The sequence below is a fragment of the Zeugodacus cucurbitae genome, chromosome 6 (genome assembly GCF_028554725.1).
Source record: "Zeugodacus cucurbitae isolate PBARC_wt_2022May chromosome 6, idZeuCucr1.2, whole genome shotgun sequence".
Lineage (NCBI taxonomy): Eukaryota > Metazoa > Arthropoda > Insecta > Diptera > Tephritidae > Zeugodacus > Zeugodacus cucurbitae.
Genome location: NC_071671.1, coordinates 12,308,604 through 12,335,133, shown reverse-complemented (window position 1 = coordinate 12,335,133; position 26,530 = coordinate 12,308,604). Strand labels below are relative to the sequence as shown.

The 26,530-nt window shown below is 36.6% G+C and overlaps 1 protein-coding gene across 1 annotated transcript in view; it reads right to left on the bottom strand.

Moving 5' to 3' along the window:
- LOC105216933 (uncharacterized) overlaps nt 1-26,530 on the bottom strand; it is a 122,435-nt gene that overhangs the window by 47,861 nt on the left and 48,044 nt on the right. The window contains exons 2-3 of the mRNA XM_011191694.3: nt 7,528-7,756; nt 4,646-4,771 (exon numbers count right to left, since the gene is read on the bottom strand). Coding sequence (XP_011189996.2) covers nt 4,646-4,771; nt 7,528-7,749 — 348 coding nt within the window. The 5' untranslated portion in view covers nt 7,750-7,756. The remainder of the gene's footprint in view (nt 1-4,645; nt 4,772-7,527; nt 7,757-26,530) is intronic.

Here is a 26,530-nt window from a genome sequence, read left to right as displayed (position 1 = left end):
GATATATAAGAACATATTTTCTCTTTCTTTTTAGAACAAACGGTAACGTGCCTTAATCTCTAACCGTGGTCCGAGAAACATTTAATAACAGCCTTAAAGACTTAATGATGTCGCTTCTGAAAAACTGTCGAAATTGTTCTTATTTGAGGGTCCATATAATCTTTCAGGTATGTTAAACGTGAATTATTTTTAGTTCTTGAGTTATGTGATGAGTCGATGTTTGAGTATTGGATGGCATATTATTGTATACATGGCCTCTATGTCACCATATCAGGAGACACCTGAATATTATGATGCCGATGATTATGCTCTATCGACGGGAACTATATAAATAATTAGTACTATCACTTTCCGTATTGTTTAATTAATCTACAGCAAATACTCGTATATAAATTATTTTTCACTACCATGAGGAAAGAGTGATGAGAATTGCACAGAAAACATTGTACAATAGAAAACTTCAAAAACAAAAAGTTCCTAATGAGAAAATCAACTCGAACAAATTTCATTTCATATCTGTTCAAAATCTTCTCACTAAACATACTTCCATCACAAAAATAAATATTTCTGCTCTATTACAAATATGTAAGTTCCTCAAAGATGACACACCAACACTCACTCAAAACGAGCTCGCTGCAAACTGTCCTACTTGCAATTGACCGCTATTCTTATCTCAAATTCTGAATTCTCTCCACAGCTTGAAAGCACAAGGAGAAACTGTAATGTCTACACGATATTTAAGGGAACCTAGGTCTATGCACCTAGGGTTACAGAGGATAAAAACAAGAGTATTTTTATACTCTCGCAACAAATGTTGCTAAAGAGAGTATTATAGTTTTGTTCACATAACGGTTGTTTGTAACACACAAAACTAAACGAGTTAGATATAGGGATATATATAACAAAGTGATCAGGGTGAAGAGTGGAGTTCAAATCTGAATGTCTGTCCGTCCGCCCGTCCGTCCGCCTGTGCAAGCTGTAACTTGAGTAAAAATTAAGATATCTTGATGAAACTTTGCACACTTATTTCTTGGCACCATAGGAAGGTTGCTTTCGAAAATGAGCAAAATCGGACCACTGCCACGAAAACCGAAAACACATAAAGTGCCATAACTAAGCCATAAATAAAGCTATGGAAATAAAATTGGGTATGAAGGATCGCACTATTTGGATGCAATTTTTTTGGGGAAGTGGGCGTGGCCCCGCCCCCTACTAAGTTTTTTGTACATATCTCGCAAACCAATAGAGCTATATGAACCAAACTTTCTGCGGTCGTTTTTTTTTTAGCCACTTCCTAATACAGTCCAAAAATGAAAGAAATCGGATCATAACCACGCCACGCAATGATATGTTGTGAAAATAGGCCAAATCGCTTCACAACCACGCCTACTTCCTATATACCAGGACTTTGAAGACAATCTGAATCGTTTACTTTACAATATATAAAGTAAGTACTAGTGAAGATATCGGTGCAGAACTTTGCACGAATACTATGTTTATAGTGTGGCAGCCCCATTCTAAAAATCGCCGAAATCGGACCATAGGTTTTTAAGGCCCCATATGTCGAACACGAGGACCTCAGTACTTCTATCCTAATATTATGATTTCCAACTTTCAATGGACTTTATACAATATATATGACGAATATGTGGGTCAAATTGTGTATTATATAATATAAATAAAGTTAAATAAATAAATTGCGAGAGTATAAAATGTTCGGTTACACACGAACTTAGCCCTTCCTTACTTGTTAATATATACAATCATAAATTTCATTTATGATATTCACATATTGTTATATATTGTTTAAACAGTATTTTGTGAAATTTTTATTTAAAAATTACGAAAACTCAGCCGTTGGCACCTCATATCCAATGGCGTGTTCAAAAAAAGGTTTTGTCGTGGGCATCATAACTCATGATTGGCTCATTTAGAAAGCATCCACCAAAAATGTTTCAATAGTATAATACATAGATAAATCTAGTGAATGAACGAAGAAAAAAATAAAATATTGAAATTTGAGTTTTTGACAGAATTTTAAACAAAAAACTCACTTTTTTGGTTTTGGTATCGCCATATATTGGCTCGAAAAAAAAAAAATTGTTGTAATAAAAATAAAAAAAATGTCCTTCAATCATTAACTAGATAATGTTATTTCAAAGATGTGTGCAAAATTTGAACAAAATCGCTGCTTAACTTTTCCACCAAATTGAAAAATACAGTTCTGAGATAAGCGCGTTTAAGGGGTTATACTAGTGTAACATTTTCGAAAAATCTTTTTTTTTTTTACTTTGCTTATTCAATAGTTTATACTTTCAGAAATATACAGTGAAAGCAGTAAGGTCGTATCTTGAATAGTTTTTGAATGGTAGCGTTTTAAAAAGGTATAAGCTGCTATGGTCGAAATACGTTTTTGTCGAAACGACATTTCTCAAAATTGCTGACATCATTATTCAACGAGAAATTGACCGATCGACTTCAAATTGAAACTGAGTTTTCTTGAATATATTTACTATACAATGATCTACGATCTTTTTGATTGTTTAAAAATTGTCAATTTGGCATTACAAATTGTTTTCATAATCGTAATTTTTTTCATAATCGCCATGCTGTTAATTGTTGATATAATCGTAGGTCACTGTGTAGAAAATGCCTTCAACTTTAACAACCTTTTTGAATTCTTTTGTTTCAGCTACTCATTCGGCCAATAAATAAAGCTATAAAAGTAAAAGGGAAGTGGGCGTGGGCATAGTTTTTTGTATATGTCTCGTAAACTTCCAAAGCTATATCAAGTAAACTTTCTAGAGTCGTTTTTCTGAGGTACTACCTCATACAGTCCTAAAATGGAGGAAATCGGTTTATAACCACGTCCCATACAAAGGTTATGTTGGAAACTTCTAAAAATGCTTTAATTCGGTAAGAAAAACCACCAGAAACGTTAAATTTCATTATAAAGATGGTAGAGAAGAACTGCTCGTTTACTTTAAAATACATAAAGTCAACACTAGTGAAGATATCGGAACAGAACTTTGCAAAAATACTGCATTTAAAGAGTGGCATCTGCATTCTAAAAATCGCCTATATATCGTATATGACTCTATATATCGTATATGAGGACCTCAGTGCTTCTAACAAAATATATAGTTAAGTCTCTCAGAACTTTTGAAGAAATTCAGAGGAAATATGTTTATTCTAATAATATGTCTCCGTGCCAAAAATTAGTGAAATCGAGTCATAACTTCCCATATCTCGCATATACTTAATATTATTGTTTTCAAACTTTCAATTGAGTTTATACCATATATATGCCGAATATGTGAGTCAAATAAAATTAAGTAAATAAATTGCGAGAGTATAAAATGTTCGGTGACACTCGATCTTAGCCCTTCCTTACTTGTTTTGGATAATATTTTAAACATATTGAACTATTTATGAAGATTATTAGGTTTTATTTATGAAAAAACCCTAACCTAACTTCTTAAAATATTCAGAACTCGTATGTAATATTATCAACCTGTTTGATTTTATCTGAAATTTTTTTTGTGCGGTGTTCTCAATTCCATTTAGTAATTTTGATTTAATAAATATACTTTTTTAATGGATACAACATTATGCCTCTCAAAAAACATTGCAATATTTCAAGATTTCCAAAGACTCCATACAATATATGACTAAATGAACTCTATACTCTCTAAATGAATTGAAGAAACATGAAAACCCAATTTTTTTGTGCTAAAAAGAAATAAATATAAAGTAAATTTATTTTCAAACTTAAAAAATCAACAAAATCTTGCTCCATCATTTATTATTGGAAACGAAATTTATTACTCGCCACACAGTGGTAATCCAAGCAAGCAGCTAAATTTTAACAAAACAAATTTCCACGCATTTCCCCTTACTGAAAAAAAAACTAACAACAACAACACACACACAGTTTATACCACTTAACTTCAACTTAATCGATTACACAGATTTCTTAGACAGCAAAATAAAGAAAATAAGAAAAGCATAAGCAAAAGCAAAAACTTAAAAGCCAGCACAACACGCCACACTCACACTGCTTTTGTACAGGAATTTCGTGCAATTTGGCAACTGTGCAAATTTGTAGAGAAAGTGAAAAACTGTTTTCGCACAACGTTGCACTTTTCGAATTCCACTGACTCACCAACACATGGCGCTACCAACGTGGCCAACACCCACGCACCGGCGCTTGCTTGCGTTGTTGTTGCGCTCATTGGCCGGCAACTATCAAATCGTAGCTAGCCGTTCACATCGAACGAAATTCCCGTTATTTGTATGTATTTTGTTTGGCATTATCAGGCACTTAAGTCGTCGCAAAATTTTCTTGCAATTTGTTGTTGTTGTTGCTGCTGCTGCCGCCACAATGTCCACTCTTATTTATATATACGAGTATATATATATGTAATACACATGTAACAACAATAACAAGAAAGCATGCAACTACACGGAAATGAATAAATAAATGCTTGTAAGCTCGCCGAGTTTATCTCTTGTTATTTGTGTTAGTGTTAGTGTTTGTCTGTCTGTGTGTGCGTGTTAGTGTTTAATTTTTCAGCAACTTTGCTTCTACTTCTTCTTTTTCTTCTTCTACCGCATTTCATGTCGCTCATACGCCAACGCTTACCTGTATTTGGCAAAATATCTCGCCGTACGGCCAACAGTGGAACAACGCTGGCAACAGTCCAAACGGTGTGATAAGCAGTCCGATGGTGAGGTCATTTAAAGCCAGAGAGGTGAGCAGATAACGCGGCTGCAATGGAGAAGAACACAGGAAATGTGAGTAAGCACGTACTTTTGTCCTATGTAGCTGTGTGTTAGTATGGAGTCTAACAGGAAGCGACAGCACAATGTTGGTAAATGAGAAAATCGTTTCATGAAAATGTTCGTTTCAAATAAATTTTTGGTTTTTCTTTTCTTAGGAGGTAGATAGTAGTTGATGAAGTGAAATTTTAAAGCAAAATCTAATATAGTTTCCAATCGATGACGGAGTTTAATAATGAAAAATCTTAAATATAAATAAATATTTTATTTTATTATTTCCTTTTCTAGGTAAGTAGATTACCTATGTTATCTACTTATTAAATTTACTTGGTTCAAGGGTTGACGTTTGTTCTGGACGTTGATTCGAGGGTTATCTCTGAGGTTTTCTTTATTAATTTTTTATTCAGAATCTACTATATTTATTTTTAGGTACCTATTGTTGGTATCATTGTTGTTGGAGTAGAATGAAACCATCCGAAAATAGTTTTGAAGAACCTTCGTTAGATGATAGTTGTTCGAATATGTAATTTTTGATTTCTTCTGTATGTAAAAAGTTCCCTGCGGGAAAAATATTGCTCAACCACATAAAGGAAGTAAACTAAGCACCAGAGATTGTCAAGTCGATTGGGTCAGAAGTGACGGTTAAGTTAGGTTAGGTTGGGTTAGGTTAGGTAAGGTTAGGTTAGGTTAGGTTAGGTTAGGTTAGGTTAGGTTAGGTTAAGTTAGGTTAGGTTAGGTTAGATAAGGGGTTAGGTTAGGTTAGAGATTGTCAAGTCGATTGGGTCAGAAGTGACGGTTAAGTTAGGTTAGGTTGGGTTAGGTTAGGTTAGGTTAGGTTAGGTTAGGTTAGGTTAGATTAGGTTAAGTTAGGTTAGGTTAGATAAGGTGTTAGGTTAGGCTAGGTTAGGTTAGGTTAGAGATTGTCAAGTCGATTGGGTCAGAAGTGACGGTTAAGTTAGGTTAGGTTAGGTTAGGTTAGGTTAGGTTAGGTTAGGTTAAGTTAAGTTAGGTTAGATAAGGGGTTAGGTTAGGTTAGGTTAGAGATTGTCAAGTCGATTGGGTCAGAAGTGACGGTTAAGTTAGGTTGGTTCAGGTTAGGTTAGGTTAGGTTAGGTTAGGTTAGGTTAGGTTAGGTTAGATAAGGGGTTAGGTTTGGCTAGGTTAGATAAGGGGTTAGGTTAGGTTAGGTTAGAGATTATCAAGTCGATTGGGTCAGAAGTGACGGTTAAGTTAGGTTGGGTCAGGTTAGGTTAGGTTAAGTTAAGTTAGGTTAGGTTAGATAAGGGGTTAGGTTAGGTTAGGTTAGAGATTGTCAAGTCGATTGGGTCAGAAGTGACGGTTAAGTTAGGTTGGGTCAGATTAGGTTAGGTTAGGTTAGGTTAAATTATGTTAGGTTAAGTTAGGTTAGGTTAGATAAGGGGTTAGGTTAGGTTAGGTTAGGTTAGAGATTGTCAAGTCGATTGGGTCAGAAGTGGCGGTTAAGTAAGGTTAGGGTAGGTTCAAAGGCTGACCCTCCCAACAAGTGTCGCGATGGATCCCGCTTAGACAGCCGAAGGTGCCAGTCCATTGTGATACCAAAAGACTCCTAAATATTTCAACCTCAGTATTGCGAACGATGGATAGTGTAAAAGGAAATTAATTGGTGTTTCCACCTCGCCTTCTTCCATTCATCTATGACAGTTTGCGTCCGACAGAATTCCTAGCCTCATTGCATGTATGTATGCCCATTCCGCAATGCCCAGTGAGTACTCTCACCTTTGCGACAAGGTGAACCTTTTTGAGTACACGTAGTTCCGCCGACCTCTTACGTTCTACTTTGAGCCAAAAGGAGCTCGCGACCAAGTAGGTTTTAGTTGCTAACCAGCGTTTACCAAGCACGCGAGAGGTTCATTGATCCAGTGCTAGAGCACAAGAGGACAACGGATCCCCGTGAAATAGGACAACAGGTGGCCTTTCTTGCGAGCTCATCCGCTCTGCAGTTCCCAGCGATTCCGCTGCAACCCGGCACCTAAACGAGTCTAATAGGGAAATAGTTTGGCGTAGTGACGGTCGAACATAGATAAAGCTCTTTAAGACTTCTAAACTCTAACATTCGGGGCATTCAGATACTCCAAGGAAAGAGAAGTTCAACTGTTTTAATATAATTGACCCAGAATCGAAGATAATTGATTGAGAATTCATATGACATGGAAAAGATAAGTGAAATTTCTTTTGAATTTGGCAGACTAGTCCTTGGAACCTAAGGCCATTAGTTCCTTATAATCTAGGATTAAGCTTGCAGTACTCACTTCTCAAACTATTTGATACATTTCCAAATATTTGATACATTTTTATCTTAGAAGTTATCGAGCAACAACATAGCTTAGAACATGGCTATGAATATACATTGTATTGAATTTGAAAAATTCCCAATTCCTATTATATTATTATTATTAATAGAAGTGTGAAGGGATCCGATGACATCATTCCATAATCACTTTCTGGTTTTTTCTTTCAAATAGTCGAATTCGTCTTTGTGTTTGAGCGATCCACCACCTAAGTAAGACATTACTTCTGCAATTTGAAGGTTTAAATAGATTACATGAAGATTTATGAACAAGTTCCTTTCTCTCGAACTTAGTAATCTTAACTAACTAACCATAAATCTTCTACACTCTCGTGTCATAATATTATCTCAATTCTACAACTCACTCCTGCTCAATTGAAGTTATCTTCCCACCCACTATTATACTCCACCCAACTCACCTGCTGATGTATATATGGCGAATAGCGACGATTGTTTATTACAAATATGACCAGCGCATTGGCACCAATCACGCCCAGCGTCAGTATGAGTATGAGCACCGCTTCGATGGTCTCCGCAATGCCGATGTGTACGATGAAATTGTGGCTGGTGTAACGTGGATGCGAGCAGCTTGAGTTCTTAACAGTTGGCGGCACGAGTAGTCCACCGGCTTTTAGGTCCATTGCAGTGCTGTCGATGGGAAGTGCGCAGAAAGAGAGAGAGAGAGAAAATAGTGAAATAGTGGCGTGTAGATAAATAAAAAGAAATTTGTTGCAGTAAGCAATAAAGTTCAAGTAATATACCATATATTTACGAGTATTGTTGTAATCTATAGTATATTTGCCGGATGTTATAGTTTTAGCATATAAATCAATAACATAAGTGGCACATTGGCTAGCAATATGCGATATGGGAAATAAAAAATGTAAATGTTAGCAAAAAATAAGATGGTGTATGGGATTTTTGTTGATTAAAACGAGTGTATTGGCCCATTGAGTTAGCTAATGGTTGAGTTGGTTGGCACATAAATGAGAAACTTTAAGTATAACCGGTTCTTTCATTGATGATTTCACCATCCAATTACCGTTATATTTACAGGCGAGTTTTTATAAGACTCAATAATTGGTACCGTCAACACTGAATGCTAAGTCTTACCTTCCCCACTTATGTTATAGACCCAGATATACAGCGGTAATCTTAAAGTTATCAAAAATTAATTTAAAATTGGAAATAGAAAAATCACTGAACTATTTTCCAATTTATTCATAAGTGATGAAAAAAATAACAAACCCCAGTTCAATGACGTCGCCAAGCAGCCTTCTGAGTCTATCCATGTCTTAATTTATTTACAGTCACTGAAAATACTCTGTCGCCAAGTTGTAGCCTTGTTTGTGATTTCTTTTTATTATTTTTTTATGAAGATGACCAAATAAAATTTATTTCTATTTTTATTTATTTTTTTTTTAAATTTAAAATTGCAACTCTTTAGCATTATTGTTGCTTTTGTAATTATTTATTTGTCTTATTTATGACATTTATGTCCCAATTGTTTATTGTTATTGTTTAGTTATAAATAAATGGCATTAGACATTTTCCAATATGCAGCCATAGAAATGCATAAAATGCAATTTCTATTTTTTGGCTCTGCTGCCAAGGCATTATAAATCTTTCAGCATAAGCTCCATGGGCTGCACAATTTAAGCCATAAAGTTTGCAGACAGCCAAATGAAATAAGAAAGTAAATGAATGGTAACAAAAATATGGATTTAGATATATAAAAAATCATAAATATTTGTATGAGAATAAGTTTTAAAAGTGGCCAATTTATTATATGGAATTTATTTTATTGTAATTGTGTGATTATACAAATGTCAAATACATTCAAATTTAGTATAGTCAATTTGAAAATATTTAAAGTATTTGAAAAATTTTATAAAGTTTTAAATTATGTATGTGTGTTTGGATTGAATTCAACGTTAGATTATCTTTTTTATCCACAGCTTATCGATATTGCCATAAGGTAATATACCGAGAAGTAGAGAATGAAGATTAATAAAGTTCCAAGTGTCTATATCTTTAATCAGTAAATCGCCATCTTCTTTATTTAGTTAAGTCTAAAAGTACTAAAAGGGCGAAGTCGAGCTACAATCATATACAATATGCATTAATGTTGCTTTCAAGAAATCGCTTGGGTCTCAAAAATGATATCGCGATAAAACTAGAACTAAAACCGGTCGTATCGGTTCTACCACAAGCTCCGTTCAACGAGGCGGATTTGGTCTCGCCGATTGACTTTATGCAATATAAATCATAGCATCCTAGTCACTATCGATGTGATATCTGATGGAACACAATTCCAGTCCAATTTGCCAAAGCGAACCACTTCTAGGCGATTGCCTCCTGAGGACGATCTAATTATTGACAGTACAGATCCGAATTAAGAGTTTAACCGTAGATAGGCAGCTCTTGGTAGATGAAACTCTCAATCCCACTAAAAACACTTTCCTGACTCTACGTTCCGGCTCGGTCATCATTTTCGCGAATATAAAAATATAATATATTTAAAAATACGTAAATATTGTACAATTATCCTACCGTGATTTGGTATCAAAAATTTAATTCATATGGGTAGTTTGACTTTACAAGAGTTGTGTCGGATATAAAGTGCAACATCTCGAAATATTTCAAAAAAATAACCAGTGTTTGTATTCTTCTTCATTTCATCCAGGAGGTTCTTCAGAAATGTGGTCATACAAATTTGGTGCAGTAGAATTTATGAGTTTCTCAAAAAACTAAAAATTACGGGAATATGTATTTGCTTACCGCACAATTGATCGTTGATGACAGAATGAGAAGTGGTCATCCTCGTATGGTTCGAACCAATCCAGCCAAAAAACTGTTTTCGAACGCTTTCGTAAAAATCCCCTTAGAAAAAAAGAAAATTATGTCAAGGGAAATGAATATATCGACCAGAAATGGTTCTCTGTGGGATGCGGTAAACCGAAGATGAAAAATATCTGTTGAGAGAGTTTTTAATAAGCAAAACTACTAAATCCACCAACTTTAAAAGAGATAAAAAATGTTATTCCAGAGGTTCAACGTGGTCATCATCCACCTCTTTTATTGGTTTGGTGGGGAACCTTCTGTAAAGGAAGTGCCCCTCTTCACTATTGTGAAAAAGGGGTTAAACTGGTGCAAAAGTGTGTCAAAAGTATGCTTTAGAAGGTGTGTTGAAGTATTTAACCCTTTCATGCCCAATGTTGCCTATAGGCAACAGTGTACTTACCGGCTTCTAATTCTCGTTATTTATTTTTGACCAACGGGTTTTTCAATTATGTTTGTGCAAGCTTATGTGTCGTGCAAGCTTACAGTTACTTTTTCTGATATGAGCTGTGCTCGTCATTCAGTAAGAGTTCTCCGCAGAGAGAAACTGGCAAAAAACGTTTCGCGAAAAAAGTTGTAGAAAAGTGGTTAAACCATAAAGTGTTCAAAAACATAAAAATAATTATTTTGTTTTAAAACAAAGTGAACTATATAAATATGTAAAGATAAGAGAGTTATTAAAAAAAAGTCATGACAAAAGTGTCTAGTTTATTTATAATAATTTAATTTGTGCAAATTCAGTTTAGCGGATCTTTCTTACTGATAGTGTTGCAGCAAAAACTTTTTTTGCTAAAATTTGTTTTCAAAATTATTGTAGGTGTAATAACTTAATGAATTCTTAAAAATTTGATTACATAGTTTATCAGCCGAGGAACAAGTAATAATCATAGGAATGCATGCAAAATTGCTCTAGATCAAAGCGACATCGGAACTGTATCTCAAAATTTATTAAAATCTCCACTAATTATGGTATAGTGCGACGCAGCGGATGAAAAACGACATTGATGAGCGGTGCGGTAGCGACGGCTAGTAGTTGCGGACTTGATAAGCAGCGATCAAACAAGGATCTAGTTAAGACTGCAAATCACAAGAAATATAATTTTTCCAATTATACATAAAATTTCTGAAACACACCTCCATGGCACCGAAACCAACGATAAAGAAAGACACAATAAAGCACATTTGAGGTTTGCAAATAAATACAAATTCTGTGCCGATGAGTGATACAATACAGTCTTTAGTGACGAAAAAAAATTAAATTTGGTCGGCCCAGGTCATTGGAAGAAATATTGGAGATACTATCCTACTACAAGTGATGTTTTGGAAGCGGTACCTTGATTTCATGGGCTGCATTTTGCTGCTGTGGAAAGCTATCTACATGTTTTATATTCACTCAAATGAATGCTAATATCAATTTAGATCTTTTGGACAGCGAGTTAATAAAATTTGCCTGCAATATGTATGGCATATAACTGGACATATCGAAAGGATAACGCTTCAATACACTCGAAGAACATCTTTAACGACCGGAAAATTCTGGTATTACAATGTGCAGCATTGAGTTCGAACCTAAATCCCATTGAGGATCTCTGGGGGAACCTCTCTGCTCCTGTTTTCCAAAACGGAAAGCAGTTTGAGACAGCACGTCACCTTAAATTAGCCATAAAGCAAGAAATTGCCAATATTTAGATAACTATTCTACAGTCAGTAGTTAATTCTCTGATTAAGTGCTTAATTTAGTTTTAAAATATAAGGACAATTCTACTGACTATTAAAATAAACTCAAATCTAAAGGGTTTACTGGTAAAAATAGTAAAATGCACATATAAATATTTTCTATTAGCCTACACTTCAATTCTGTTTTATAGTTTAAAAAATATTTTGAAATTTGTTAATTTTTTTTTTTTTTTTTTGTATAGTATACTTTATAATAACAAACCTGCATACTCAGAAATTGTTTGCAATTTTGTAATCTTTAATTTTTTTGCAAAAAGTTCATGCACATATTTTTTTTTTCATATATTTATTTATTGAATCTGCTCTTTGGAGCCTAACAATAAGTTATAAAATCTTAATTCTAATTAAAACTAGACAAGCTCAACCAATTGATTGAGTTGTTTTGGTGAAACGTTGCTCCTCAGTGTGCTGGCATATCTCTTCTTTTTAGACGTGATTGATTACAAGAATGTAATAAAGCATTAGCCAATGGGTTTGGGTGATCGCGGAGTTTGAATAAATATTTATTTCTGCTGTTCTCTACTTCTTTCTTTACCATGAGAATACCAAGATCTTTATGGATATTTTCATTACGCATATACCATGGTGAGCACGTGATTGTTCTAAGCATTTTTGATTGGAATCTCTGAATTATATCGATATTGGTTGCACAGGTCGTACCCCACAGTTGGATGCCGTACATCCAAATCGGCTTTATGACCGCGTTGTATAATAGAACTTTGTTGTCTAGGCTAAGTTTTGAATTTTTATTTAAAAGCCAATTTAAATGTGCTGCTCTTATCTTCATGCAGGTTATTTTGCTCGATATGTGTTTTCTCCACGTGAGCCTTCTATCCAAGTGAATACCAAGATATGTTACTTCAGTCGCTTGGGGTACTAAAATATTGTTCATTTTAACTGCCGGACACGTTTTTGGTCTTAGAGAAAATGTAACATGCTTGCACTTCTGTTCGTTTACATTTATACGCCAGTTTGCTAGCCATTCTTCGACAAAAATCAAATGCGCTCCTAATACTTTTGATGCTATAATTGGGCATTTGTTTCGGCTCACTAAAGCTGTGTCATCCGCAAAAGTTGATGTCAAAATATTACTAGCTGTTAGAAGGTCTGCTGTATATATTATGTATAGAGTTGGCCCTAAAACACTGCCCTGAGGTACACCAGCTCTTATTGGTCGTTCTTCAGAAATGAAGTCTCCTACTTTGACAGTAAACTTTCTATTTTTTAAATAAGACTCCAAGGTTTTATGCATTTCGAGAGGTAAGCTTGTTTTTAATCTTATATAAAAGCCCGTCATGCCACACTTTATCGAACGCCTGAGCCACATCTAGAAATATAGCAGAACAGTACTCTCTATACTCGAACGCCCTTCTGATTTCGTTAGTAATTCTATTTACTTGTTCTACAGTGCCATGTTTTGCACGAAAACCGAATTGGTGCATTGCATTATTTTCATTGGTGGTATTACATTATTTTCAAGGAGGAAAGGAGACATCTTTGATAGTAACACTTTTTCAAATATTTTAGAAAGACAGGGTAGAAGACTGATTGGTCTGTATGAAGACGGCTGTGTCAAGTCTTTACCTGGTTTCTCTATCATGATGATCTGCGACTTTTTCCATGAATTTGGATAGTATCCGAAACTGAGAATAGCGTTAAAGAGCAAGGAGAGTACTGTTAAAGCAATATTTGGTAACTCAATTAGCATTTTTGGAAACAATTTGCCTTATCCTCGTCACTTCGTGCCCAGTTTCCACCCAAGCCTCTTATAGGCAAGTTGGAGTCGACTGGAGGCTTCATTGACTTTTGGGCTTTCCAAAGAGAATTTCCTTTGTTTGAATTTGGACACAGTTTCTTTATATAATTGTGAGTGTGGTATTCTTCCTCTCGTTTAAGCGCTGTTTTTAGTTTTCGTACAGCATATTTTAGTTGCAGCTGAGTAGAAGGGGAGCGATTTATAGAAGGACTGCAGAAAAGTAGTAGTAATGAAGAACTGCAGTAGAGAGCCTAGGTGGTGGTTTTTATAGAAGGACTGCAGAAAAGTAGTAGTAATGAAGAACTGCAGTAGAGAGCCTAGGTGGTGGTTTTTATAGAAGGACTGCAGAAAAGTAGTAGTAATGAAGAACTGCAGTAGAGAGCCTAGGTGGTGGTTTTTATAGAAGGACTGCAGAAAAGTAGTAGTAATGAAGAACTGCAGTAGAGAGCCTAGGTGGTGGTTTTTATAGAAGGACTGCAGAAAAGTAGTAGTAATGAAGAACTGCAGTAGACAGAAATCTAATTATCTCTAGTTTATGTTGGTTAACACCGTTAGCGTTCCATATACAAATGTTTAGTATGCTCATTTTTTACTTAATAAGGTTTGCAGCATTTGGTTTTGTGATTTTATTAAATCTTGGATCATGTTTTGCATTGTAGACATAAATTGTGTCATACATTGCGTAAGATTTATGATCATACTTTCAATACCACTATTTGGAGGATTTTGCGTTGGTTGCATTTGTACATTGTTGCCTTTTACAACATTGTCATAGCTCCCTTGTACAGTATTATTTTTAATATTACTAGATTTCGGAATATGGTCTGTGATATCTAACTATAATGTCAGTACGGGGAGTATGTAACATTTGGTTACGTCGTGCTTGAATTCCCTGTGACAACTTCGATTTCAAATCTTTATAAACAGGACAACCCCTGTAGTTGGCAGTGTGACTTCCTCCACAGTTGCTGCATTTTTTGTTTAAATCCTCTTTCTTGAGGATACATTTTGAAGTGGGATGTAAATCTCCACATACCACACAAACACTGCGTAGAGTGCAATAAGATTTGGTATGCCCATACTCTTGGCAGTTGGTGCATTGTACCGGACCATTTCTTTTGTGTGGTTCTTCTACGGTTACTCTACGGTGCAGCAAATATTTTAAATTATATATTGGATGCACTTCGTTCTTTTTAAGCTGGTTAGAATTCGGCATCAATTCATTTCTAAACATTGGTTGTGGTACTTTGTTTCTGTTAAAGATGTTTACGACAGTTTTAACTTCAAAGCCACATTCTTCAAGAGCTTCTTTGATTTCACTAGAGTCTACAGATGACTCTATACCTTTAATTACTACAGCTAGGCCTTTTAAGCTCTTCAACTGATAGGAATAATAATTTTTGTTTTTATCCGACAAAAACTTTACAACATCCATAAAACTTTTCTCAGTGTATGTCTGTATTTTCGTTTCATCTATATTGCCTTTTTTTAAAGGCACTATATGAAAGTTTTTTGTACCTACAATTTCGCTTAATTTAGCAACAAGAGTATTTGAGCTACGCTCGCGCAAATATATTGGGGGCGGTTTGGCATACGCGACTGTGGTGGTACCCTTCGCATCATCATCAGAACCACTGCTTAGTACGGCAAATCTGTTGCCATTTAAAACGCCAGGTTTATTCTTGGTTGGCGTGCCGGCTTGAAATTTTTTAGGATTGACCGCTGACTTCACAGGACTTAATTTCCTTTTAATAATGACGTAGCGGTCAATGCCAATCTGAACAGATGGACCTTTTTTGATTTGTGCATTCTCACCTTGCGTTATGCTTTTCTTCGCTGTCTGCTCGCTTGCAGGTTTGTTGCTGGCCGTTGTTGGCTGCCGTTCTCTGCTGCTATTGTTGTTGCTAAGCTCTGCTTAGGGTGCTGCTCAGTTGATCGCTGTGATGTCTCATCCTTCTCGCCTTTGCCTTGTTTGTTGGTAGGAGCTGGTTTTGCAGACTCGACAAAGCTAAAGTAGGCATTCAGAGAATGCCTACGGCCTTGTTGGTGAGGCTGCGCAGCGCTCATGTTATTGTTTATTGTTTATTTTCTCGCACTTAGAATTTGTTATTTAGTATTTATTATTGTTTGTACACTTTTATTTTTGTGATTTTTTTGTTTTGCTAACAATTTCGGCGTTATTGACTAACGCTTGGCTTAATACACTGTTTAAGTTGTTTTGTTTTTTACGTATTTTATTTTAATTTTAGGTTTTAGAGAATAATCACGGAGCGCATCAAATACACGTCCGTATAGGTTGAAAGCTCTCTCTCTCTTCATATATATATATGAAGATAATTATAATTATTTGACTGAGGTATATCTGTCCTAAGAAATGTTAGCTCCGTCCATTTTAATTCGGGCTTGAGAGGGTTAAGCAGTTATCTCCTCGATTGAGTGATCTTTAACCAGGACAAAACAAGCAGTGGCTTAAAAGTAATATTCCTGGTTTCTTAGCTGTATATAATTGTCGGTCTGGAAGTCCAGACTTGAATCCATTGGGCTGTAGTTTGCGATCACCGCTAGAGAAGTTTGGAGGGTCCCAAAAGATCTTTTATTCGAGCAGCGTCGTCAAAAGCAATAGAAGCTGTGCGTGCTGCTACTGATCAATGGCCGAATCGTTTGAGGGCTTATTGCAGTTTCATTTTTACAACGGCCTGAACTTGTAACAGAACTTATGGCTGGATTACGTATAATTAAAAAATTTACGCCTTTAAATCGATTTACTTAAAGTAATTCTTGCATTCTCCTTTTGAGGTTGTTCTTAGAGATCCAAACCTCTCCAATCTAGTACGCACCACACAGCTGAGCTTCGTATCAATGCAAATAAAGACATTATGTAAAACGTGGGGAAAAAATTAAAGTAACAAGAAAAGAAAGCATATCAAATTTAATGCAAATGCGCGCACAAATCTCAATGACGGATTACGAAATGTAGCAACTACGGCACGAAAGAAAAAGAAAAAGCGCCAACAAGACGAAGACGTCTGCTTCGTTATCGCCACAGCTGCGTGCTAGCCAGTCGGTCGCCCATCGGTGGACTGTATAGTTCAGCCTTTTGGTAACACAGTCATTGCTATTAATTTGCATGAAAGGATAAAGTGATGTGCTGCATAGTGATAAGCGCGAAGGCAGCTTGCTGCTGAGAGAGAATAAAGTAAATCAGCTAATGGCCAATGTGTTGCGTTGAGAAACTGTCGTAAACGTTAAAGTTGTAGTAGCGCAAATTTGTTACACTGATTAAAAGCCAAGTGAAGGAAGATATGGAAATGAATACGGCTGGTATGACAACTAAGAGTTGATGGCAATGTGTATGACTTTTAAGAGAAAGCAAAAAGTACTGTATAAAAGTGTGACTGCATAAAGACTGATATAAAGGTATGAGGACATTGAGGAGAGAAAGCAAATGGAAATAATATTAGTTGAAGGAAATAAGGATGAGCTGGTTTCGTTTTCGGCCGAACATTTTATGGGAATGCAGATGAAATTTTATAAATTGTGTAGTATTAGTTGAAATAAAATCAAGTAAGGAATAGCTAAGTTCGGGTGTAATATAATAAACTCTTGCAATTTATTTATTTAACTTTAACATTAATACGAAAATTTACTTGATAAGTTCCAAAGAAAATCCGACGTTTTCCAGTCAAATTCTATTCAGCGATGAGGCCCATTTCTGGCTCAGTGGGTAAGAAACAAGTAAAATTGCCGCAATTAGGAAGAAGAACAACATGAAGAGATTCAAGAGCTGCCATTTCATCCAGAAAAAGCAACCGCTTTGTGTGGTTTGTGGGCCGGTGGTCATCGGTCCATATTTCTTCAATAATGACGATGAGAAAAGGAACCGTCAATGGCGACCGTTATCGCGCTATGATCTCGGCGACATTTGGTTTCAACAAGACGGCGCCATTTCCTACATATCGCATCAATCAATGATTTATTGAGAGAACACTTCGGTGAGCAGATAACTTCAGGTTTTGAGTCGGTCTATTGGCCACCAGGATCGTGTGATATCACACCGTTAGACTTTTTCCTGTGGGGATATGTAAAGTCTAAAGTCTATGCGGACAATCCCACCTCGATTCAGGCCTTGGAGCCAAACGTCACGCGTGTCATTTGCCAGTTACCAGTTGAGATGATCGAACGAGTCATCGAAAATTTTACTCAACGGATGAACCATATGAGACGAAGCCGCGGTAAACATTTGAAAGAGATAATATTTAAAAAATAATTGCCAAATAATATTCTTTCGTATAATAATAATCATCTCTCATTAAATTTTAATTTTTTTGTTTTTTAAAGTAGTCAATCTCGATATGGATCACCATCTATGTAATAAGAGGCTTGGATCATGAACGCCATTCGGTTATTCGAATATAAATTTTAAAGACAGAGCACTCTACTCAAGAATAGAAATGTGACTGAAAAATATAATATTAAATATTATATATAAGACCACGGTAACTATTTTAAAGGAAGACTCTGCCGTTCGAATAAGTCTACAAAAAATTTTATTTCTTATGTTTTTGAGCTTTGTAATGAATAAGCAAAGACGCGAAATTGGCTAAATTCATCGGAAAAATTTCAAAATCTTTTAATTAACTGTCTAACTTAGTAATTTCAGTCCACAATTTTCCACATCTTCCCTCTTCACTCTGTTCTTTTTTCATCTATTTAATCATCATCATTTTATTCGTAAAATGGTTTTTTTTATTAACCACCAGAAACCTAAAATTTCATTATAAAGATGCTACAAAATATCTACACTCAAATTGATAAACAAAATTGGGGCGTGGTTCAGCCCACTTATAGTTCAAAAACTATATCTCCGAAACTACTCGCCCAATTTCAATGAAATTCGATACATAATATATTCCTGGGTTCCTAATGATATGTTATGAAAATATGCTAAATCGGTTCGCAACCACGCCTCCTTTCCACAGAGCAGAACTTTGAAGTCGACCTGAATCGTTAACTTTACAATATAGAACTTTGCACAAATACTGCATTTATAGTGTGGCATCGCCCTTCTAAAAATCGCTGTAATCGGACCATAAGTATTCAAGAACCCATAAAATTAAATAAAGAAATTGCGAGAGTATAAAATGTTCGGTTACCCCCACCCTATCCCTCCTTACTTATTTTAATAAATTTCGATTGATTTATTCCCACAACTGTACAGAAAAATGGGCATTGAGAAAAAAGACACCATCCCACACAGCTAACAATTCTTCCAATTATGATATAGGTACCCCTCGTATAAAACACACTGTGCTACTAAAGTAAATCACACTTTTTCAAATATTTGCTTGGGGTAAACATATTTACAAACCATCGAACATATTCATTTTATGTGTCAGCAAGTGACAGATGTATGACCATCATATGTCATTCGGTCATTCGGCTTGACTGGACGAGATTTTTCATGGTTTTATTTTTTTTGTTGTCGCTAAAGTTAACGGTTCATGGACTGGATGCACGTCGATTTACTTCCTGTTTGGTTTCCGCGCCAACGGCAAGCTTTGCCAACAAAAAACCAACTATTTACACAACTTTTGCATTTCCAATTCACACAGCTAGCATTGCAAAGCCCCTCTCTCCTTCTCACTCTCCCTCTACCAATCTTTTTCAGGCACGCTTATTTTTTGTTTTGACAGCTAAGCTAAAGCAGAACCGAAAATCAAGGCTTTTCATCGTCAACTGTGATAATGGCAGCAGAGTACTGGCGTCATGTTGCACACTGCATATTGCGTTGACAAGACGAATGAGCCGTCGCGTGCGCTAACTGACTAACTGCAGCGACGTGCTGTCATGCCGATTTTTGTAACGGGTTTTTGCAACATTTTGCTTTTGCTTTTGCGCTTGTTTTGATGTCAAAGCCGGATGCTGAGCGGGTGTTTAATGCGCTGTGATGACAGGAAATTGTGTGAATTGTATTAGACTGCGTGGGACAGAATGTTCATACATATGTACATATATATGTAAGAGTATTTTCGCCAACTCGCAACAGCTTTGTGAAATTTGCACTGCTCGAGTTGGCTGATAAATAGCTGTTGCAACATTTGGCAGCGCTGACATGCTGCCCGCCACGTTGCCTGTCTGTCTGCCACAGCAGCATTGTTGACGCTGCCATTTCCACTTGATTATGGCATAACAAATTGCCAACATTTTGCATATTTCCGCCGTTGAAGAGGAAAATTATCCAAACAAAACGCCAGACAAAAAAGTTTTGACCAACTGCAGCTGAGTGAAATGTGAGCAGGAGATTGAGTGGCTGCGCCAAAACAATGAGTGGGAGTGTAGTTACCAGTGACGTACGCTTCAAATTGATGAGTTATTGTGGTGGCTTAGCAGCACAAGCAGTTCGAACAGCTGACAGTTTTAGGGTGTTTAATATGATGGGGATAATGTAAGGGAGGCATAACGCGAAGTTAGTGCTCACTTCTTAAGCTGAATGTAGTTTCGGTAGTGCATGAGTTAGGGATATTCTGGGAGCTTCCTAATCAAGTCGGTAGAACATAAGTTAGGGACTTTCTAGTAGCTTCCTAATCATGTCGGGATCTGGACATCATTAATGTAAAGTAGATTCAGGACCCAGAAAGATCTCATTATTCAAAAATAGACTTCCAGTTATATATATCGTCCAAATTGTTCTTCTCGACGCAAAAAGTCTTGCTTGATCTATACAATTTCTAACTACAAATGGCAACGCAATCCATTAAGTTGGACTTTGTACGTCCTTAAGATCTCAGAGTAAAAAATACATATCAACATAGCTATAAAAAAGATGTCGGAATTACGTGCCCTCAAAAGGATTCTCCTTGCCGCAATAGTGCGAGTACTCACCTAACACTGCTGGATAGGAATACATGCGATGAGACTAGGAATCCTGCCACTCACAAACTGCTATAGCTGTATGGAGGAAGGCGAGGTGGAAACAACAAGTTCTTGCGAACGTTGGGCAGAGAAAGAGGGAAACTCTGTCCAACGTTCGTAAGAATGAGGTGGGAACATCTCCGTAGCCATACTTTAGGCGAACCATGCGAACATGCCGGATTAGAAATCAGCCGCCTCATAAAATTTGTGACAGGCACAAAGTGCTTCAGCGATACGAAAGGGTCTTCTTTGCCATCCATACTTCGGAGTCTTCTGGCATCACAACGCACTGGCACATTTAGCTGTCAAAGTGGAATCCACCGCGAAACCTGTCGCTGAGGTCAGTCTTTTTAACCTAACCTAACCTGGCTATTAAAAATGGCAGTTTTTTGAAGTGAGGATGGTGCTCAAGTACCACAGATTCTTGCTCAGTATCTTAATAGAACCAAGATTGTTGCCGAGATGATAGTCCGAGGCTGTTTAAAAAAGTCAGGGAATTTTAAAGAACGGATGATTGTCGACATTTTGAACAGGATGATTGATTTCTTCGGGTTTTTATAAGTGTTTATAGGTCACCCGTTTCTCACGTGGATATGAGCTCAAATAGCGTAGATATCGAGAACTTTAATTTAATATGTAGTAAAACAATGTTATTTATCGCTTTCAAATAGTTACATATATCAAAAAATTTTGCGACCGGAAATATCTCAACATTTTAGTTACGCAAAAAAAAAATGTAATAAAACACCCGCAAGCGCTTCCAATTATTTTCAGCCATGAGCAAAAACAATTGAGCTAGACAGATTGATGATTTTTATGTGGATTTTCTTGCATACTCTGATAAATGGGGTGTTGGAAGTGAATATGCACCATTTATACACTTGGCGAAATTTAAAAACCTAAACTTTCGTTTTTTGAGCTAGCTGAGCAAGCTGCTCTGAAAATTAGAACAAATATTCGCAGTAATTTAATGATATTTCAGTCGTTGGTCTCTATATAACATTTCTCTTTAAGTAAATTTAGGTATCTTCGAGCTGGACAACCATTTGATAGTACTTGTGTAAAACTGGTATTAGAATGATTGAGTTATCTGGTCTAGAGAGACTTCCTAAATTTCCATAAATTTCAAATATTGTTGGTCTGCAACTATCCGCCGTTTATTTGTAAATTTAAGGCTTAGAACAGCGTCACCGTACGTATCGAAGTGCGAAAGAGCCTTAGCCGCACTTTTCTTGGAATTAAAAAAGAAAAGCAAAATTTCCCGCAAATGTCGGTAATTCGGCTCAAAAAGTGACATTTTCAGTTGAGAATAAGTTTGGGATGCATACAGATCTCTACAAATATTTTGTCGGGTTAATGTTGACACAAATGTCCACGATCGATATAAAACGATTTAATCGATTTAATCGACCAGATATCTATTGGAAAACGGCGGAAGCAAAGTTATAGACCAATATATATTTGATAAGTTGATTAATTTTTAGAAGTGTCTTGCGGTGTCTGTCTTTGCTATGTCAATCCACAAACATCATCCACACCAGTTAAGCCACAAGCAGTGTGGCTTTGTGCCAACGCGAAGTGATGAAGCTGTCGAAATTTATCTGCGTACAAATCTGTGACACATTAATAAACACAACAAACATAGACATTCACACCAACAACAACAACGCATTTATCTACAGGCCCAAATATAATTGACGCCAACAGTATGACATTACCACGCGCTTTGTGCAACACTGACCGGAGTCGCCTCGCGTACAAACATCGTAATATGAGCTGTTTGCATGTGTGTGTAAATGTCAGTTGCTTGTTTATGTGTGTGTTTATGGTTTTTCGCTGTCATTAAGCTGTTGACGCGGCCTCATATCCACTGTGCTGTGATTGACGACATTTGATGGGCATTCCACGATGGCGAACTGTGTGCGGGTGACCAATAGCTATGCGCCCGACTGCTGGGTGACCTTACACACACACACACACACACACTCATACGAAATGCTTCCGGACATTGGCGTTTAAATTGCAAATTGCCGCTGCAAGCCAACACTTCGGTGCTGTAAAATATTTAAACTCATTAAAGCTTTCAGTGTGTGGGTGCGTTAAATTTAATATTTCCGCTTTTGGCAGCGCGGAAAATGTGTATGAAATTTTTATGCAATGTAAAATTGTAAATTTGCGCACACTTATTTAGTATTAATTAAAATTTGGTTGAAGCGATACTAACGGTAACGGCAAGTGTTGCTTCATTAACATAAATTCCGAAAAAGTCACGCGCCAAAACGAAAGTTGACAATCGCTATAGAATGCGTTGCGAAAGTGGCGTGGCAAAAGTGTTTTCTAACTAGTTAGCGGGTAGTTAGGCGCTTTTAGTCCCATTTCGAACTTAGAGTGCACGTGATTAATGAGATGGACAATAGATATTCAGCTCACTGAGTGCACATAAAGAGTTCACTCAGTGCAAAAATTCTAAAATTTGAGAGTTTTACTATTTGCCGTTTTACCGTTTAAATTGGGATTGTAACTTTCTGTAGCACCATCTTATTAAAGTGATCTAGTTACAGACTTATATTATTTATTATTTCATTCTTTGAGAGACGATTTTAGTTCTTAATTGGCTACTGTATTCTCAGAGGGATGGGGTCATGTGTAGAAGTTTACGCAAGTGAGGAAAGCTTCTGACTATCATTTACTGGTGAGTGGCAAGGAACGATTATTTTGACATCTCCGGAGTAGCAAAAATTCATTCGTTTGGAGTCGAGCTCCTTTTGATGACGACTCCTACAAACGATTTAAGCATTTGAGAGCATGCAACTGGAATGTCCAGAGCATTAATTGGGAAGGTGCCGCTGTCCAGTTGATTGATATCCTCATACGACTAAAGTCTGACATCATCGCCATCCAAGAACTTATTTCTTTATTAAGAAGTAATCGATACAGAATCTCATCTTTCGATAAGATTTTTTAATGTATTTGAATTATGGTTGGACGAAATCCTCCTAAAAGAAGATAATAATGTGCAAAATTTTAGATTGAGATCACACTATTTCAGATTCCCCTGTAATTACCTCAAATTTAATACTCCGCTGGCATTTTGTGGGAGAATGTCTGCGGTATTATTTTACCACATTAAGAGCAAATTCTGTAGAATCATAATAATTTATTTATTTCCTTTAGCCGCATAGGTTAGGTTAGATTATAAGGCTGTTTCCCAAAGGGAAACACACGTAGACTGTAAAATATAGTCCTTTGTGAAGCCTGGTTCCCTCTAGATTAAAAATTTGGAGTCGACAAAGCACCCTGAACCTACTACAAATCTGTAGAGATTTTTAACTTCTATATTCGCTATTTCGCGAGCCTGTTCTAAAAAGTGAGATTCGAGAAATCTCTTTCTTTATCTCGCAAAGGCGGGACATTCCAAAAGAAAGTGATAAGACGATTCCACTCCATGCAGCTTCTACAGCTAGCATCTCGTATGATTTTTAACCTTACAGCGTGGATCCTAATAGGGCAATGACCAGTAGGAACCCCTACGACTAAGGAGAGGTAAGGTTTACTGAGGGCGAAAAGTTCGGTAGACCTACCGCGGTTTACCTTAGGCCAGAAGGATCTTGCGACTAAGCATGTGTTGGTAACTGACCATCGCCTACCCAGCTCAGCCGAAGCCCATCTGTCCAATAGCAGACCGTATTAGGACAATGGTGCTCCCACATGATTCCATGCTTCAAATAGTAAGTCCGTCGTTCCTGACCTTTTAATCATCGTAGAGCTCAGCCACCAGAGAATAAATTGAAATTGTGTCTATATAAAATACTGCTCACAAACAGAATACCGACATTTCACGTCACTTGGAATACGGTCCAACAGTCAGATAACGGAAAAACTTTTGAGTTTGATGAAGAGAAATCTGAAACGATATTGCTTTGTTTCAGTTGGCTAGATTTTTTCTAATTAAATGAAGCAGTCGAAGAAGATCGGTTTGATTAAATGTTGGCTTATAATATCTGTCCAAAAATGCTATAAAATTGCTTGATATCTATCGTCTTCAACACTATGTACTGCGCCCTTGTTTCGGATATTTTGGTTCCACCCAACTGAAAAATCTCCCTAGAAAGGGAAATAAATACTAGTTGACAACTATAATTTCCATACCGAATTCTAGAGTAACTTCATTACATACTTTTTCTTCATTGTTTAGCCAAGTTCATGTAAGAGATGATCTTGTAAAAGATATCAGTTGCTCGAGAAAGAATATAATCTAGTGACAAGTTGAGTTGTAATATTTACAACTGGTTGAATTTATAAGGAAGTTTTTATCATTATCTTCGTAGGATAATGTATTCTTCTATCCTATCGGCCGATTCAAAATCATAGACCAAATAGTTGCTCTAATTCAAATTTTCCAGTACAAAGTACATTGAATTAAATTTGTTTCGCTTTACAATCAAAACTGGTATCTAAGTTATGTAAATGTAACATTTAATTATACAATCGACTAAAGATTAATTTGTGTAGATGGGAGTTAACGATGAGCATCTGCAGCAACGATAACATACCTAGACTTAATTTAGCAACGGCTCAGGTAATCCGCCTGGATTTGTGTGAACAAAACTACAATGCACACCTATCTAGACAGGAGCAACTCTATTTACAACCTACACTTATTAATTCAGAGCCTCATGCAGCTAGTACTGCCCACTAGCAGTCCTTGTGTTAATGGTGAAATATTGCTTGTAGGAGTTTGGTTTAGTAACCAACTGCTCATTAAACCACTGCATTAGGAGGCTACAAGCTTTGGCTCTCTCGCATTGTGTTATTGGATAGTTAGCAGGTGTCGTGGCTGTTGCTTGTACAGCCTTGTAGCTTCTGTATTGCTACATGTGGGTACGTAAGGTAACTATGCGACTATCCGGTTTAGTTTTGCTACAAACATAGGTACTGTACTGTACTTAGGTATGATTACAGTGTTTCTATTTGATTATGCGTGTTATACTGCTTAATAAAGCCCTTCGTATATTTTGCTCTTGCTATCTTGCGAGTATCTGCATATTACTGTATACAGCTTCAGCCCGCTTTGGGTCGCTGAAAGACTTCTTAAGAGAGGCAATGAGTTTTCGTTTTGATTACAATATTTCTATGAGATTGCTCCTTCTTCCTGACAACAGGTCAAGTTTTCCTGATGTTTTGAATTCCAAAATTGAAAACTTCAAACCTTTATTTAAACTTTCTGCTTTCTTTTTGCGATCTTTGAGAGTCTTCTAAATGGAGAGAGAGAGAGAGAGAAGAAAGGAAGGAGAACGAGAGAAGAATATAGCTATGGCAAACTTTATTTTGTCGACCTTTGAGAATCTTCTAAATGGAGAGAGAGAGAGAGAGAGAGAGAGAGAAAGAGGGACAGAGAGAGAGAGATAGAGACAGATAGGGACCGAGGCAGGGGAAAGGAGAGAGAGAGGGAGAAAGAGAGAGACGGAGGGATTGAATAAAGGAAGAAGAACGAGAGAAGAAGATAGTTATGGGACAGAGAGAGAGAGAGAGACAGATAGGGACCGAAGCAGGTCAAACGAAAGAGAGAGAGGGAGATAGAGAGAGAGAGAGAGAGAGAGAGAGAGGGAGGGATAGAAGAAAGGAAAGAGAACGAGAGAAGAAGATAGCTATGGCAAACTTTATTTTTCCGACCTTTGAGAGTCTTCTAAATGGAGAGAGAGAGAGAGAGAGAAAGAGGGACAGAGAGAGAGATAGACAGAGAGCAAAGCATGGGAAATGAGAGAGAGAGAGAGTGAGAGAGAAGGAGGTAAAGAAGAAAGAAAGGCTAACAAGAGAAGAAAAAGATAGTTATGCCTAACGTGAAGCGAGATGTAAAGCGAATATTATTTCTCTTAATTTGTGTACTTATTCAAATAGCGAATATCTTCCAAGATTTCCTTGCAGGGACCGCGTAGTTAAGATTTAATTTTCTCCTAGTATAGGGGTAACATATAACACTACTATTTCAGAATCTAGTGAGTACACCTTTCTATATTTCTATACACATACTCACTGCCACTCAATTCACTCGCTGTTCTACTTAAACTACTTCTCACCACTTCTGACCCTCATAAAGATGCTTCAAATCTGGCACTAGTTACCCTAGTTACCTAAGACCCATGCCGCTAATGCCGTGTTTGTGCAAATTGTGCGAG